Source organism: Apium graveolens, chromosome 6, assembly GCF_009905375.1.
Source record: "Apium graveolens cultivar Ventura chromosome 6, ASM990537v1, whole genome shotgun sequence".
NCBI lineage: Eukaryota > Viridiplantae > Streptophyta > Magnoliopsida > Apiales > Apiaceae > Apium > Apium graveolens.
In genome coordinates, this window is record NC_133652.1 from 49,141,933 (window position 1) to 49,159,720 (window position 17,788).

At 38.7% G+C, this 17,788-nt stretch overlaps 1 protein-coding gene across 1 annotated transcript; it reads right to left on the bottom strand.

The window, feature by feature from the left end:
- Positions 1-744: 744 nt before the first annotated feature.
- On the bottom strand, positions 745-17,019 carry LOC141665004 (uncharacterized). Its single transcript, XM_074470962.1, has 3 exons — positions 16,159-17,019; positions 14,745-15,995; positions 745-1,146 (listed from the first exon to the last, which is right to left on the bottom strand). The coding sequence occupies exons 1-3, from the start codon at positions 17,017-17,019 to the stop codon at positions 745-747; spliced, it is 2,514 nt and encodes an 837-aa protein (XP_074327063.1).
- Between the last annotated feature and the right edge of the window lie 769 nt (positions 17,020-17,788).

Below are 17,788 nucleotides of genomic sequence, written 5' to 3' on the forward strand. Positions count from 1 at the left end.
TCAACATCCTCCCCGATGATTCTGGTTTGTGGAGAACTTGTCGCAGAGGATATGTTGTATGGACTTCAATTCTATGGGCCTGGAAGTATGGGCGTAGCTTCCTCGATGCAAGGATCACGACATAAACCAGCTTCTCCATACTCGTATAGTGAGTTTCAGCATCGTGCAATCGCTTGCTCACATAATATACCGGTGACTGTTGGACGTTTTCTTCCCTTACTAGCACAACGCTAATTGAATACTCAGAAACTACAAGGTATAGGATTAGGGATTCTCCATCTAATGGTTTTGACAATATAGGAGGGTTCCCCAGTTGTTCCTTCATCTTCCTAAAAGCTTCCTCACATTCTGGTGTCCATACAAAGTCCTTCCCTGCCACTTTGATTGCCTTAAGTAATTCTTTGCACCTGTCGGATGATTTAGAGATAAATTTGTTCAACGCGGCGATCCTCCCAGTTAGACTTTGCACCTGCTTAACATTGGTGGGAGATTTCATATCCAACAGTGCTTTAATCTTTGCAGGATTAGCTTCAATTCCTCTATGGTTGATGATGAACCACAGAAACTTTCCTGACTCTACACTGAACACACACTTATACGCATTCAACCTCATGCGAAAGCTCCTTAGAATGTTGAACATTTCCATCAAGTACTTGACATGATCATTTGCCTCCTTGGATTTTACCAATATATCATCCACATATACCTCCATGGCTCTCCCAATTTGATTCTTGAACTTCATGTTCACCAATCTTTTGTAGGACCGCCTGCGTTGATCAATCCAAATGGCATCCCTATGTAGCAATATAGTCCCCTAACAGTAATGAAGGATGTATGCTCCTGATCAGGACTGTATATGGGAATTTGGTTGTAACCGGAGTATGCATCCATAAAGCTTAACAAGACATGCCCTGCCGTCGCGTCAACCAGCTGATCAATTCGTGAGAGCTGAAAGCTGTCCTTCGGGCAAGCCTTATTTAGATCTATAAAATCTACACATGTCCTCCACTTTCCATTCGGCTTTTTCACAAGCATCGGATTCGCGAGCCACTCGGGGTAGTAAGATTCTTTGATCAACCCCACTTCCAACAGTCGGTACACTTCTTCCTTTAATGCTATCGCCCTTTCACTGCTCACCGGGCGATGCTTTTACCGTATGCTCGTGTAATTAGGGAAGATGTTCAACCGATGACACATTACCCCTGGGTCGATTCCCACCATGTCTGAATGACTCCATGCGAAGACATTGATATTTTTAACAAAAAAATGGTAAGTCTTTCCCTCATTTCATCACTTAGCTGAGATCCCACCTTCAAAACCTTGCTTGGGTCATCCTTGTCGACCAGAACAGATATTGTGTCTTCGGCTGGCCCCGTTTTCTCGGCAGGCATAGGGATTGTTAGGTCACACTTTCACTGTAGAGGGGGTGAATACAGTGTTTATTACAATCAAATCAAACTTCAAGAACTTATGTAACAGAAAACAAACTTTATTTAAACGATAAACTCTGTTACAATCTGGAACTGTTATCTCTCAGTGATGAACAAAATATCACGAGAGCTGCTAGGGTTATATTAAATAATATTCTCGATTATGATAACACTTATAGTGTAAACCCTATGTCTGTGTTTATATACTACACAGTTACAAGATAATCGCTAATTGATATGGAATATAATTCTGCTTCCTAAAATATATCAATCAGATATCTTCTATTCCAAGTATTCCATTCTTCACGGAATTCCTTCTTCATGCATATCTCTTCTTATGTTTATCTTGATCTTCTTAACTTTAATCAGCTACTGTCCTTATCTGATCGTCCTTCAGCACTTAAGTTCTGATATCTATCTCCTGATGCTTATCTCCTGATAATCAAAAGTACTGATATCCCTTAAGTTCTGACTTCCAGTATAAGTACTGATTTGTTCTGTTCAAATAAGATCTGAAATCTAAACATAAAACATATTAGCCATGACATTATCAAATATATCTAACAATCTCCCCCAACTTGTAAATTAGCAAAATATACAAGTTTAACAGATATTTGATGATGTCAAAAACATTAAGTACAAATGCATGAGAAATAGACAAGATAACTACAACTTACAGTCCTTAAAGTTTTTACCAATTCAACTTCTGATAACAACTTCAATCTGTATAAATGTCAGAATTTAAGCAGTTGTAGATCTTCGACTTGGCTTCATCATTTTCTGATCTCTCTGATGTCAGGAGTTGTTCTGAGATAATTTTTCAACAAACATTTCTCAGCATATCTGAGTTCATCAATCATTCTCCGTTTGACATCTTTAAGCTCTGCAGTATCTTCACCAGTTTGAAATATTGCAGCTCTGAGATCATTAATCTTTGCTTTTCTCAACTCCCGATCTAGTCTTATGACATAAGCTTTGTTAGACTCTAGATTGAATTCAAGCCCCTTAATACCAAGATATGTTCTGATCTGTGCAGTATTAGGCTTCATATCAACAATATTACCATTGTGATTTCTGTACTTTGGAACATATCTGCTGTCAGACTTAACAGAATAAAGTCTTTTCTGTCTCTGAATCTGTTCTTTTAAGTAGTTTGCAGCAGTCTCTGTTATTCTGTCATCCACTTGAAGTAAGAATAATACATGCTCCAATTCTTCAAAATACTTCAATGGAATGGCATTTTGTCTTATATGATAAACCCTACCATCTGTCATGAAATACAACATGATGTATTCTTTCAAGTAGGTATGGTAAACCATCTGTACAGATTCTAGTTGATTCAATCTCTCAGGAGTTGCTCCAATACCTGGTTCACTCAAGGAAGTTGGATCATCGGTAGTGTTGTGTACTCTTCTTTCATCAGCACTTCCCAATCCAGTTTTATCTCTAGCTTCCTTTCCAGTAACTACTCTTGCTTCAAAACCACTTGGAGTAGTCTTCAAAGATTGAGTCTGTTTTGCTTTAGTGAATCCTGGTAGGAGTGTTTTAGATTTATTTTCTGATATCAAGTTAACTTGAGCACTGTCAGAGGTTACTTGCTTCTTCTGAATATCAGAACTTACAATTTCTTGACTCTGAACAACTTGAGCCATGTCAGAGGTTGTTTTAAGAACTTTTCTTGAAGTCAGAGCAAGATTATCTTTTCCATCAGTAATTTCTTCTTCCTCAGGAGGTACATAAGGCTTGATAGGTTCACCAACCTTTTCTTTACCCTTGGATCTTGGATCTTTCTGTGGTTGTGATCTAGCCAAAGTTTCTTCAGTATGTATCCTTTCTTTGATCACAATGCCTTTAGGTTTTGGAAGTAACTTTTTACCAGAAGCTTCAGATTTAGATGTGACCTTCTCTGATTTAAGTCTGGCTTCTTCTTCCTTTAAGCTTTCCAAGTCCATCCCTGGATTTTCTTGAAGAAATAACTGTCTTGACATTTCCTCATCAAGATCTAGAAGTTCATCAGAACTTATCCTTTTACCAGCAGCAGAACTTATTCTTTTCCCAGTATCAGAACTTGTTATGTGACTAGCTTGTCTTGATGTAAACCTTCTACCTTGACTATGACCACTACCCATTCCAGAGTTTCCTTGGTCATCTTTCCCATCATCCTTTCCTTGCAGTGACTTGTTGGTTTTGCATTTGGACTTAATTACCTTCTCCCCCTTTTTGGCATCAGCAGGTAATAAAAGAGAGATAAGTAGTTCCACTGAGGTCTGGATTTCAGTAAGTTGCGATTGCTGAGAAGCTTGATTTGTCAGAATTTGATCAATCTGAGCTTGTTGCTTCTCTTGAGTTTTCTCAATATAAGCAACCCTGTCAAAGGTAGGTTGGAAGAACTTTTTCTTATCAAGTTTCCAAACTTGTTCCTGTTTAATAAAGTTCTCCTGAATCTTGTGTAGCTCTGCATGAGTGTTGGAATGAAGACCTTGTAGATGTTTAGTACTCAATGCAGTGACTCTAAGCTGGGTTTTAAAATCATCAGAATGTAACATGTCATCAGCTTTAGTCAAGTGCTCAGCAAGATGTAAAGCATTAGGAACACATGAAACTGAGTTCCATTCCTTAGTCCACTCCTGACCTGCAGGAGTTTCACTCCAAGGTACTGGTACATCCCTAATAACAAACTCCTTTAGCAGTTCAGACTTAGGAAGAGTCAGTGGAGGAGTATGTCCTGAAGGACCTGCTGCATCAGCATCTACAGTTGTAGCAGCTTCACCAGTATCTCCAACATTTGCAGCATCAGAACTTAAAGAATCAGTATCTTGTGATAAGACAACTGTGTGAGTAGCAATGGAGGCTTCAACATCCTCTAATTGCTGATCTGATACTAAATTCTGATCAACAGCCATATCCTGATGCTCACCTAAAATCTGATCATCAGCATCTTGATGCAGAGAAGGTGTTAGTGATAACTCAGGAGTTTGAACAGCATCAGTAACAGGTGTTGTGGAAGGATTATTTGCTGTTGGAGCTTCTAAGAAAAGTATGTCAGGCACAACCAGGTTCTGAATATCAATGTCAGCACTTGTGCCTGAATCAACAAGAGACGTAGAAGGTGAATTAGCCTTGTCAGATACAGGTTCCTGAGATGGAGTTGATGGAGAAGAAGTGATTGGAGCAAATTCCTTGTCTTGTGAGATCAGAGATTCCTGATCCCCTTCCTTAGCTGCTTCCTCCTCATCATCTGAAACTGGCCTTTGTGCCCTCTGTTTCTTGTACTTCCTTGTTGATTTGGATTCCTTGGGAGTTTCAGGAACCGTCATACGTCTAAGCCTCTTGAGAAGCCTAGAACCCCCAAGTGCAGAATCCTTCTGAGAAGTTGCCTTCTCAGCTTCATCTACCACAGGTTCTGAAGAGGGAATCTGATCCTCAGAATCTGATTCATCTCTCAAAGTAATCCTCCTCTTCTTTTGAGATGTTTGAGGAACAGTCTTTGTTCTATTTGGCTTAGAGGATGTAGGCTTCACAGTAGGTGCTGAAGAAGAAGGTTGAGCAGTCTGTGAAGTGGAGAGATAGGATTTGAGATAAGTTCTGAGGGTAGGTTGAGTAGAATGAGAAGTAGGGACTGAGGTTGATGGATTTTGGTTATGGTGAGTTGGTTGAACATTTGAGTAAACAGATTTGTAAGTAGCAGGATTAGCATTTACCAGAATCTGTTTCACACACTGAGGAATCTGTAATTGTCTCACCATTGATTTCTTTGTGTCAGCATTTATCAGGTCGTTAAAGTACCTTTTTGCAACCTTAAAAGGTGGGGTCTGAGTGCTGACTAACTGGGGTTCAGCAATACAATACGTATAAATAAGTTGACAGAATCTAGCAAAATAAACAACATCTCGATCCTCTGTCATCCTATCCCCAATAAAACCAATTATTCCAGTTGCAAAATCAAAATGAGTTTGATGGATAATAGCATACCCGATGTGCTGACTTAGAATTGGGATGGCATCAAAATTGGAACACTTGTTGCCAAAAGCCTTGGTGATGCAATCGAAGAAGAAACTCCATTCTCTTCTGATATTAGCCCGTTTCAACTGTCCAAGTTTCGTCAGACTCTTTTCATATCCCAAATCAGTCATTAACCCCCGAAGTTCTGATTCCTCTGGTATAGAGAAGGTACAATCTTCTGGAAGATGTAATGCTCTTCGTACTGTACCAGGAGTGACTACATAGGAAGAATCACCCACTTGGAAGATAATACTGGGAGTTCCTCGTTTACCACCATCATCATAAACTCCAGTCCTCCGGAACCGCAGAACTTGTTGACTTGAAAATAATTCAGGCTGAGTTAAGGCGTACCCAACCTCACTATGTGCAAGAAGATCTTGCACAAAATGCAATTCAGATGGAGCTTCAGCATGATCAAGAATTGCAGCATAGTTGTTTGGAACAAACTTTGCTCCATCAATGATTAAATCCTTTGGTGCCATGTGAAAAAATATTGAAATTCAAATATGCCTGTTAGGTGTTTGAGATAATGTCTGTATGAAAAACCAACGTGAGAAAGAATGAGAAAGAGAGTAAAAGTAAGAAGAGAGATAAAGTATAAAGAAAATAAAAGATTAAAGAAATCTTCTCTCTGTTGTTCTTATACTCTGGAAAAAAAATGTTACCGTTGGACACCTGTCAGACATGCAGTAATAACGGATAGTTACTGGGCTCGAGAAAACAGAAATGATTACTTACCCAGTTGCCTTGTTTCAAGGAAAAAACCATTTCAGTTATCAAGAGACACAGTTTTAATTCAAAATTAAAACCGTTAGCACTGATTGAATTATTTTTCACTGCAACATTAATATTCTGAAAATGAATCATGTTAAAAATGACCGAGATAATTTCGATGAATAAGTGCTGACAAAGAATCAGAACTTAAATAAAGACAAAATTTAAATGGTCATCAGAATATCAAGCAGGATTTAACAACACAGATAAAATAACTCAGAGAAAAAATCTTGAAGTAAAAACAGTTTTCATTAATATATCAAGTCAATACATATATGAAATAGAAATTACATCAGTACAAGATTTTTCCCTAAGCTTCTAATCTAACGTCAACAGCTTTAGTCCTAGCTAAGAAGCGTGACAAAGCTGAGGATGAAGAAGAACAGGAAGAAGACAAGATTAAGTCATCTTCCTCTTCCTATCTTCGACAAACAAGATAGCGAGTCGAATGATTCGCTCTTGCTGACGGATAGCTTCCCGCCTTTCCTCCTCCAGGCGCTCCAGATGGCGATGGTAATCCATCTCGAAGAATAGAAGGTGAGCCAGCACCTCCTGTGGGACAGAGTCCCAGATCTCCTCAGGAATGGCTGTTATATGCCACTTCTGCTGCCATTCGGCACAACTGAGCTCCATTGTGAAGGTTTGTGTGTTCAAAAACATGTTGTATCGAACCATTGTGTTTTTGACAGAAGAAGGAGGATAAGTGTGTGAGAAGAATGTGATGGAAAGACTAATGTGAAGTGGCTGTGTATATAGGCAAGAAAATGCCAAGAGACGCAAAGATATTTAATGCTGACAGGTAGAATTAATTCTATCTCGTCTCCCTAGACTTTGAAAAAGAATAACAGTCATTGGAAAAGGAATGTGCACATGTAACAAGAGTGAACTGTTCAAGGACGAGTGCCATTATGTTTTAACCATAGACTATTAATCTTCCACTTCAACATTTCGAAATTAATCTGAGACTGTTACCAAATTTTACTCACAGATAAGTCAAGTAAAGGGTTAGACTGAAAAATCAGAACTTAGACCTATACCAGAACTTAACAGTCATCAGAACATAATGTCTTAACTCGAACAAGGAATATCTATCTTAGTAAATACTCATACAAGTTCTTAGTTATGAACGTCAGAACTTAATCATCAGAACGTGTAACTAGAACTTGTCCTCAGAATTTGTGCAAAAGTGACACAATGACTGTTTATCTAAAATAACATAGACCACCACAGAAATTTCATCATTCATATGGAGTGATGTGTGTGTGCATTAAGCTAAATAACACACAAAGAGTAAAGTCTGATCTACTTCAGTACATCTTAGAAATAAGTCATAATTAAAATTTTGCTAAAGAGCTGTCATTATCCTGAAACCTACTGATAAATGAGTTCATGCATGAGTCCACCTCAACTATTTTTGTGCTAATTTTATGCATCTTTTGAAATTCTATTTTACAGTGGCTTCTCAGTGTAAGTGAGTCACGACTGTTTATCAGAATTTATGCTATTATCAGAGTATTTCTCCAGTAATCATAGAGTGTGAAAAGTCACCAAGAAAAATATTTTGCTTTTCTAATGCATATTTACTTAATACCAGCTATGCACTTGGGTCGTCCCATTCACATTGTTACTCTAGATCTCAAAGGAGTACCTGATATTATTCTTTTATTCTTTTTCTTTTTCTATTGATAAGTGAGGTTTATCAGCACTTTGTACATTCAGCAGCTTTACTAGAATCAGAACTTAAACAGATGAGTAACATTATTCTAATTTGGGACTTAGTAATAAGATGAATAAAGTAAACTAAACTAAGCTCAAGTATCAGAATTTGCTTATGTCATAAGATTTCCACAGAAATAATTACTTCTTTCATGGGATCATTTGTTTATTGAAGACTAGTAGATCAGTATCTAGCACAGTTATCCTCATAGGATTGAATAGTTACTGAAACAGACATATCACTTATCAGAGTTTAGAAACATATATCAGACAACAGTCAGTACTTAAAGACATTTATCAATTAATGCACAAAATATACAAAGAGATTAATTATGTAAATACTGATCATAAAGTCTGATAACATAGAACAAGTTTAAGTAGATTTAGAGAAAGAACCTGAAATCATTCCAAGTTCATTTACCAATTTTGAAAATGTAGCTTCACACAGTGGTTTTGTGAAGATATCTGTTACTTGCTGATCTGTGGGAACAAAATGCAATTCCACTGTACCTTCATCTACATGTTCCCTGATGAAATGGTACCTGATGCTGATGTGCTTTGTCATAGAGTGTTGAACTGGATTACCTGTCATAGCAATAGCACTTTGATTATCACAGTAAATAGGGATTTTGAAATATGTTAACCCATAATCCAGTAACTGATTCTTCATCCAAAGAATCTGTGCACAGCAGCTTCCTGCAGCAATATACTCTGCTTCTGCAGTTGATGTGGAAATTGACTTTTGTTTCTTGCTATACCAAGAAACCAACCTGCCTCCAAGAAATTGGCAGCTACCACTTGTGCTTTTCCTGTCAATTTTGCAACCTGCAAAATCTGCATCTGAGTAACCTATTAATTTAAAATCTGATTCTCTAGGATACCATAATCCTAGATCAGCTGTTCCTTTAAGATACTTAAAGATTCTTTTTACAGCTGTTAAGTGAGGTTCTCTTGGATCTGCTTGAAATCTTGCACAAAGACAGGTAGCAAACATGATATCTGGTCTACTAGCAGTTAGATAGAGAAGTGAGCCAATCATACCTCTGTAATCAGTAATATCTACTGAATTACCAGTATCCTTATCCAGTTTTGTTGCAGTGGCCATGGGAGTGGATGCACTTGAACAGTCTTGCATTCCAAATTTCTTCAGCAAGTTTCTGGTGTATTTAGATTGACAAATAAAAGTTCCTTCTTCACTCTGCTTGACTTGAAGGCCCAGAAAATAACTAAGTTCTCCCATCATACTCATCTGATATCTTGACTGCATTAGTTTGGCAAACTTTTTGCAAAGTTTGCCATTTGGAGACCCAAAAATAATATCATCAACATAAATCTGGATCAAAAGTAAGTCCTTGCCATGGTTGAGATAGAACAGTGTTTTGTCAATAGTTCCTCTGTTGAATCCACTTTCCAGAAGAAACTGAGCTAAAGTCTCATACCATGCTCTAGGAGCTTGCTTAAGTCCATAAAGTGCTTTATCAAGCCTGTAGACATAATCTGGATGTTTGGAATCTACAAAGCCTGGAGGTTGTTCAACATATACTTCCTCTTCCAATTCTCCATTGAGAAAAGCACTTTTCACATCCATTTGAAAGACAGTAAACTTTTTGTGAGCAGCATAAGCCATGAATATCCTTATGGCTTCTAACCTAGCAACTGGAGCAAATGTTTCATCATAGTCAATTCCCTCCTGTTGAGAATATCCTTTTGCAACCAGCCTTGCTTTGTTCCTTACAATTATGCCATCACTGTCAGTTTTGTTTCTGAATACCCACTTTGTACCAACAACCGATCTATTCTTAGGTCTTGGCACTAAGGTCCAGACTTTGTTTCTTTCAAATTCATTCAACTCTTCCTGCATTGCTTGCACCCAATCAGCATCTTGAAGAGCTTCTTCTACTTTCTTTGGCTCAGACTGAGAGAGAAAAGAATTGTAAAGACATTCATTCGAAGTACCTGTTCTAGTTCTGACACCTGCCTCAGGATTTCCAATTATCAAATCAGGTGTATGTGATTTTGTCCACTTCCTTGCAGATGGAAGATTTTCTCTAGAATTGGATGCTCCCCCATGATTCATGCTGTCTTCGGTTTCATTTTCTGATACTCCCCCTGAAACTATGCTCTCTGAGTTGGATCCTTCAGTATTTAGATTTTCAGTACTGTCAGTACTTGGCTTATCAGAACTTGACGAATCAGAATTTGAAGAGCCAGTTGTATGTTCTGATGCTTCTTGAGATGTGATAATATCTTGAGTCTGCTCCCCCTGCATTGGTGCATCTTCCTTTGACGTAGTCACCACAGTTTCAATAACATCAGAGTTTAATCCATCAGAATTTATAGTATCAGGACTTAGACTGTCAGGACTTGAGGTATCAGAATATGAATCTTCATTTTCAAATCTCAGCTGATCATGATCAATGCAATCTTCAAGTCCAGTGATCTTCTTGTCATCAAAAGAGACATTGATAGATTCCATGACCACTTTTGTTCTCAAATTATAGACTCTGAAGGCTTTTGTAGAAAGTGGATATCCCACAAAGATTCCCTCATCAGCTTTTAAATCAAACTTGGATAGCTGTTCAGGATGAGTCTTGAGAACAAAACACTTACATCCAAATACATGAAAGTATTTGAGATTTGGCTTCTTGTTCTTCACCATCTCATATGGTGTTTTTCCATGCTTGTTAATGAGTGTTGCATTCTGAGTAAAACAAGTAGTCTGCACAGCTTCAGCCCAGAAATAGGTTGGAAGCTTTGCTTCTTCAAGCATTGTTCGTGCAGCTTCAATGGGAGTTCTATTCTTCCTTTCAACAACTCTATTTTGCTGTGGAGTTCCAGGAGCAGAAAATTCCTGCTTTATTCCATGGTTTTTGCAGAACTCTTCCATTATCAAATTCTTGAATTCAGTGCCATTATCACTCCTCAAAATTTTCACAGAATCTTTGATCAATCTATCCAGATGTTTGACATGATCAATCAGGATAGATGCAGTTTCACTTTTTGTGTGCAAGAAATACACCCATGTGTATCTGGTGAACTCATCTACTATGACCAACGCATATTTCTTCTTTGCAATAGACATGACATTCACTGGACCAAATAGATCAACATGAAGCAGATAATAAGGCTCAAGAATTGATGATTCAGTCTTGCTCTTGAACGAAGATTTTCTTTGTTTAGCCTTCTGACATGAGTCACAAAGACCATCAGGAACAAACACTGATTTTGGCAGTCCTCTCACAAGATCTTTCTTGATCAGTTCATTTATCTTGTTGAAGTTTAAATGAGAGAGTTTCTTGTGCCAATTCCAGCTTTCTTCAGTTGAGGCTCTACTCACTAAACAGATTGCAGAACCATCATAACTTGTTGAAAGCTTAGCTTCATAAATGTTACCACGCCTGAATCCCTTCAGAACAATTTTTTCTTTAGATTTACTAACTATTTCACAATGTTCAGCAAAGAAATCAACATGATAACCTCTGTCACAGATTTGACTTATACTCAGTAAGTTGTGTTTAAGTCCTGAGACCAGAGCTACATCTTTAATGATGACATTCCCAAGATTGATATTGCCATATCCCAAAATTTTTCCAATGTTGCCATCTCCATAAGAAACACTTGGGCCAGCTTTCTCCACAAAGTCTGATAGCAGGGCCTTATTTCCAGTCATATGTCCTGAACATCCACTGTCCAGAACTAAAATATTTTTCCTGTTGCCCTGCAATCAAAAAGACCACTAATTATTAGTTTTAAGGACCCAGACTTGCTTGGATCCTTTGGCCTTTTTAGGTTCGTTAACATTTGCAGCGGATTTAGCATCAGATTTTATGTTAACAGTTTTCTTATCAGAACTTATACTACCAGACTTTGAATCAGAACTTACACTAGAAGGAACAACAGAAACTTTCTTTAAAGAAGGTTTTATTTGATAATAATCATAGTACAAACTATGATATTCCTTACAAGTATAAATGGAATGCCATAAACTACCACAATGAAAACAAGGATTTTATGGTTTGTATCTAACAGACTGACTCTTAACTCCTGACTTTGTAGATAAGGAGTTAATATTCTTATTCTTCCTGCAAAAAGAAGCCAGATGGTTAGAACTTCCACAGTTATGACATGCTTTCCTAGGAGCATCAGGAACAGATTTATAGTTATTGCTTTTATTCACACCTTCATTTCCATTCCTGTTTTTCCTAGGTGATTTTACCTTGTTTGCATTCTTAACATCTTTCAGCTTATGCTTAAGCTGCTTCTTTGTCATTAAGCCTATGTTAACTTCAGCTGTCTTTTCCTGTTTTAGTTTGTCAGAAGCTAATTCCTTTTTAACTTCTGATTTCTCATTTTCAGATTTTTCAGTTACAAACTTAACAGGTTTTAACTTCGGCTTTTGCTTATCAACAGGCTTAATTTCTACAGTTCCTTTTTCATTTTTATTTTTTTCATAGCCTAAGCCCTCTTTCCAGTTTCCACTGCTTAGCAAATTTTGAGTTGTTTTGCCAGAATTAGTCCAAGTTCTGATAATCTCTCTCTCCTTTTCTAACTCAGTTTTTAGAGATTCATTCATTTTTAGCACTTCATCCCTAACATAAAAAGCATCATCTCTATCCTGCTGAGTTTGATGGAACATGACTAACTCTTTTTCTAAGAAATCATTTCTTTTCCTAAAAGCAAGATTTTCAGAAGTTAATCTTTCACATGTTAAAGTTTGATCTCTATAACTAACAAACATGGTTTTAAGATATCTTCTCAACTCATTAATATCATCAGTATGAAAAGCATAAGTAGTCTGAGGTACCTTTGTTTCAGCAGCTTCAGAACTGCTCTCAGAACTTGATTTATCAGCATTTGCCATCAATGCATAGTTCTCCTCACTTTCGGAGTCTGAGGTGTATGTCCAGCTTTTCTGCTTTGTGACAAGAGCTTTGCCTTTGTCACTCTTGGTCTTCTTGCAATCAGGAGATATGTGGCCTTTCTCACCACAATTATAACATTTAACATTAGCGTAATCTCCTCTGTCAGACTTTCCTCCTCTTCCTTCAGATCTTCTGAAATTCTTCTTATCAGAACTTATGCCTTTCCTAGAAAACTTCTTTCCCTTCCTGAACTTCCTGTATGCAATCTTTGTGATTCCTTTCACCATAAGAGCACACAGCTTCATCATCTCCTCATCAGCATTAGTTTCAGGCAAGCTTTCAGACTCTGAGTCATCATCACTCTCAGAACTTGATAACTCAGTATCAGACTTTATGATAAGAGCTTTACCCTTGTCTTTCTTTGAGGAAGGTGGTTTGGGGGATTCCTCTTCAGCCTTGAGAGCAACTGTCCTTGACTTTCCTCCTTTCCTCTTGCTTCTTTGTTCCATCTCAAGTTCATGAGTCTTGAGCATTCCATAGATTTCATCAAGAGTTATTTCATCAAGATTGTAGTTGTCTCTTATTGTTGTTGCCTTCAAATCCCAACATTCAGGAAGAGCTAACAGGAATTTAAGATTTGTATCTTCAAGATCATACTCCTTATTTACTAATGACAAGTCATTCAAGAGTTTGACAAATCTATCATATACATCAGTCAATGACTCATTAGTCCTAGAGTCAAAGTGTTCATACTCTTGAGTGAGTATTGTCTTCCTGTTCTTCTTAACTGTTTCAGTTCCTTGACACCTTGTCTCCAGTGCATCCCATATCTCCTTAGCAGTCTTGCAGTTGATTACCCTGTTTGACATTACATTATCAATGGCACTATGCAATAAGTGTCGTACCTTGGCATCCTTAGCAATAGATGCTATATCTTCAGCAGTGTAATCACTCTTTTCCTTTGGTACGGTCATTGCTGCTTCACCTGCAACTACAACAGCGAGCTTGGTAGGTTTGTGAGGCCCTTCCTTGATTCTATCAAGGTATTCTGGATCTGTTGCTTCCAGAAACATGGTCATCCTTACCTTCCATATGGGATATTCAGATGGTCTCAATATGGGAACTCTGATAGTCTCATATCGACTCTGAGTTGATGTCTTTGATGATTCCTCAGTTTTGGTAGGCTTAGTTGGAGTTTCTGTGTCAGACATGATTGTGTTTGGATCTTTAACTGTATGTGTGTTAACAGAAGGCTCTGATACCACTTGTTAGGTCACACTTTCACTGTAGAGGGGGTGAATACAGTGTTTATTACAATCAAATCAAACTTCAAGAACTTATGTAACAGAAAACAAACTTTATTTAAACGATAAACTCTGTTACAATCTGGAACTGTTATCTCTCAGTGATGAACAAAATATCACGAGAGCTGCTAGGGTTATATTAAATAATATTCTCGATTATGATAACACTTATAGTGTAAACCCTATGTCTGTGTTTATATACTACACAGTTACAAGATAATCGCTAATTGATATGGAATATAATTCTGCTTCCTAAAATATATCAATCAGATATCTTCTATTCCAAGTATTCCATTCTTCACGGAATTCCTTCTTCATGCATATCTCTTCTTATGTTTATCTTGATCTTCTTAACTTTAATCAGCTACTGTCCTTATCTGATCGTCCTTCAGCACTTAAGTTCTGATATCTATCTCCTGATGCTTATCTCCTGATAATCATAAGTACTGATATCCCTTAAGTTCTGACTTCCAGTATAAGTACTGATTTGTTCTGTTCAAATAAGATCTGAAATCTAAACATAAAACATATTAGCCATGACATTATCAAATATATCTAACAGGGATCCTGGGATCCATATCAAAATCAAAGTCTCGGGGGTCCTCGACCTCCATTCTTGCATCCGAGGGCGCGCCCCCATGTGTGGGAGCATCCACCTCAGAACAAGGCATGTCTTTGTGCAATGCGGGTGTGGAGGGCGTGTCCTCATTTTGAGGAGCATCAACCTCAATTCCATTTTCACTCTTCAAGGGTGCATCCTCCTTAAGGCTACTTTCGAGACTTTGTAAAATTTCACATCTTCCTTCCAACTTTTCTCCGTTAACCTCCTTTTGCATGATTCCTTCTGTCTGATTAACCACGATTTCTTCCACATTGCGGATCCTCGAAACATTCCCCAGCATCAAAGCAGGGGCTCTGGTGGCATGAGTTTCTTCTTCCTCCGGGTCTTTCATAAAATAATGGGAAAGAACCTCTCCACTTGGTTTTGTCTGAATATCCGCCGCATCTTCAAATGGAAGGCCTTTTCCTTCATACTTTCTCCTATGAAATTCTTTAACAGCCTTGTGATAGCAAGCGCGTGATTCGTACTGGGACCCTCTCAGACTACCCACTCCATTTAGAGTTAGGAACTTTATCATCAAGTGATGTATCGAGGTTATCACCCTGAATGCCCGCAACCAAGGTCTGCCTACCAGCACGTTATGTGCGGAGTCTTTATCTAACACCTTGAAATCTATCATTTGGGTGACGGACAAAGCTCCTTCCCCAAGCGTGACTGGAAGCCTAACAGAACCCATAACTCTTACTGCCTCTCCAGTAAAACTGTAGATGTGTGCATCTTTAAAGTTCATGTCAATGTCCGGGAAACCCAATTTTTTGTACGTGCTGTAATACAAGATGTTCGCTGAACTCCCGTTGTCCAAGAAGACTTGATGCACGTTCATTTCCCCAATAAGCATAGTTATCACCAGCGCAACATTATGGGGATGATGTACCCATCTTGACTCTCTCTCTCTGAACGTAATATCGACAGATTCTCCGTTGAATATTTTTGGAGGTCTATCTTCCAAACTATGAATGTTGGTGAGCGGCGGGTGTCGTGCCTCTCTTGCATTCTTTTTTAACGCTCGATTGCTATCGCCAACAAACAGATGTCCTTCGAAGATTGCCCGAATACTTCCAGGCCTTTGGAACTTAACCTCCACCATTTTTTCGACATCCTCTGCCGGTGTGGGACGCCTTTCATCTTTGCCCTTATCATTGTTTCCCCTGCGTCGCTTCACCTTATCAATCCACTTACCCAAATATCCGGCCTTGATCAATTCTTCAATTTCATCTTTTAGGTGACGACACTCGTGGGTGTCGTGGCCAGTAGACTCATGGTAGTCATAATATTTTTCTTGTCCCTACTCTGACATGAGGTTAGACGATCTCGTTTTCAGAAAATTCCTCTGTCCTTATTTACCCGAAGATATGATCAATGGATGTTGCTAGCGGAGTGTAATTGCTTAACCTCTTTTCATAATTTGACGGAGGACTCCATTCTCTCCGCGTGTTCACGACATTCACCCTATTAGGGCTTTGGGCATTCCGCTGGTAATCTGGACTCACAAATCTATTTATCCTCTTAGCTCTCCCCTTGGAGTTGTGGGTGTTATCATTTTTCTTTGTTTCAGCAAGCGATTGTTCAATTGCCTTAAAGAATTCCGCTTGCGCAAGTACATCAGCTAACGATATAGGGTCCTTTCCTTGCAGGTGTTTCCAGAAATCTGTTCCCACACACAGACCAGCTATGAGAAGTATTTTCAGCGTCTCATCAGTTGCGCCTCTCACCATAGTAGACTCTGCATTGAATCTTTTGAAGTATGAGGTCAAGCTTTCCCCTTCCTTCTGTTTCATATTGGCCAGTGTTGTAACCGGTGGCGTATACTTCACCGCATCCTGGAACTGAGTTAGAAACAAGGTTTTCATCTTCTCCCAAGAGGTGATCACTCCTGGACCAAGTTTTTGGAACCATTGTTGAGCCCCTTCTCTGAAGGTGGCTGCCAGGAGACGGCATCGCGCCAAGTCAGGGACCTGATATACATCCATTTCAATATTGAAATGCCCCAGGAATTCCACGGGGTCGGAGGTCCCATGAAAATGCAAGTCATTAGTTGTGTTCCTGTATCCTGCGGGAAGCTGCGCTTCCCTCACAACAGTGACAAAAGGGGAAGGTGCTTGTGCAGTCGCTGTTACCCTACCCCCTTCAAGATGGCTAAGCAACCTCTTAAGATCGTTCATATTAAACGTCCCTACTCCAGGAATAGTTTGAACGTTGAGTTGTTGGGATTGCTCCGCAACTTGTTGTTGTTCCCCTTGGTTACCCCCGGGTGTACTGGTGGATCTTCCGCCCCTCGCCCTGAGGCTGTGGCTGTGGTATGTTTCCATCTTGATTTTGAACATTCCCTCGTGTATGAGGTTCCTCCTGACCGTGTCTCGATATCACATCATTGTTTTGCAACCTTTCTTGGTTTCGCACGCCGTCCCGGTCATGAGGACGCGTCCTGGATCCATTGCCTGTAGCACTATGGGAAGCTACAGGAACGACGACATGGGCTTCTTCAGTGGAGGGCGCACCATCTCTCCTTCCATTGTATGGCGTCCTTCCGTGTTGGTATCTCATCCTTCCCCGTCCATTCCTTTGATAGTGTTAGTCGCTAAACACGCGCTAATAATACACGCAAGTATACGAGTTCGCAAGTAGTATATAATCTTTTCTAGTTCGTTCCCACATAGACTGTATTGGTTAACTATCTAATTTATGCACCTAAGCAACAATGTATGGTTATTATTCAATGCTAAGATGATAACAAATTGAGATTATTTATAACTAAGATTTACCCTAACAATTATAACTACGAGAATAAGATTGACTGAATTGATATATATGACAAACATGGGATTCTAACTTCATTAATACTTCATTCAATAGCTTTATTATTCCTAACCTTAGCATGCAATGGTGATGACACTAATCAGATAACACGAAACTGATAAACGCCAACTTTCGTTACACGAGTACCATTCTACCAGACATCCACAAAAGAGATAGAAGCTGAATATGCACCAATTATATTGAGACCCTATATGTCTATAGAATTTGACAACATAACGGTTCAAGCATAAGTTATCTATCTTGATTACAAAGGGCAAGTAA

Coding starts and splice junctions, on each gene's coding strand:
- LOC141665004 (XM_074470962.1), bottom strand. CDS start 17,019: ATGGAAACATACCACAGCCACAGCCTCAGGGCGAGGGGCGGAAGATCC. Junction 15,996..16,158: donor ATGCCCAAAGCCCTAATAGG/GTGAATGTCGTG, acceptor ATGTCAGAGTAG/GGACAAGAAAAATATTATGA. Junction 1,147..14,744: donor AAGACATGCCTTGTTCTGAG/GTGGATGCTCCC, acceptor ATACGGTAAAAG/CATCGCCCGGTGAGCAGTGA.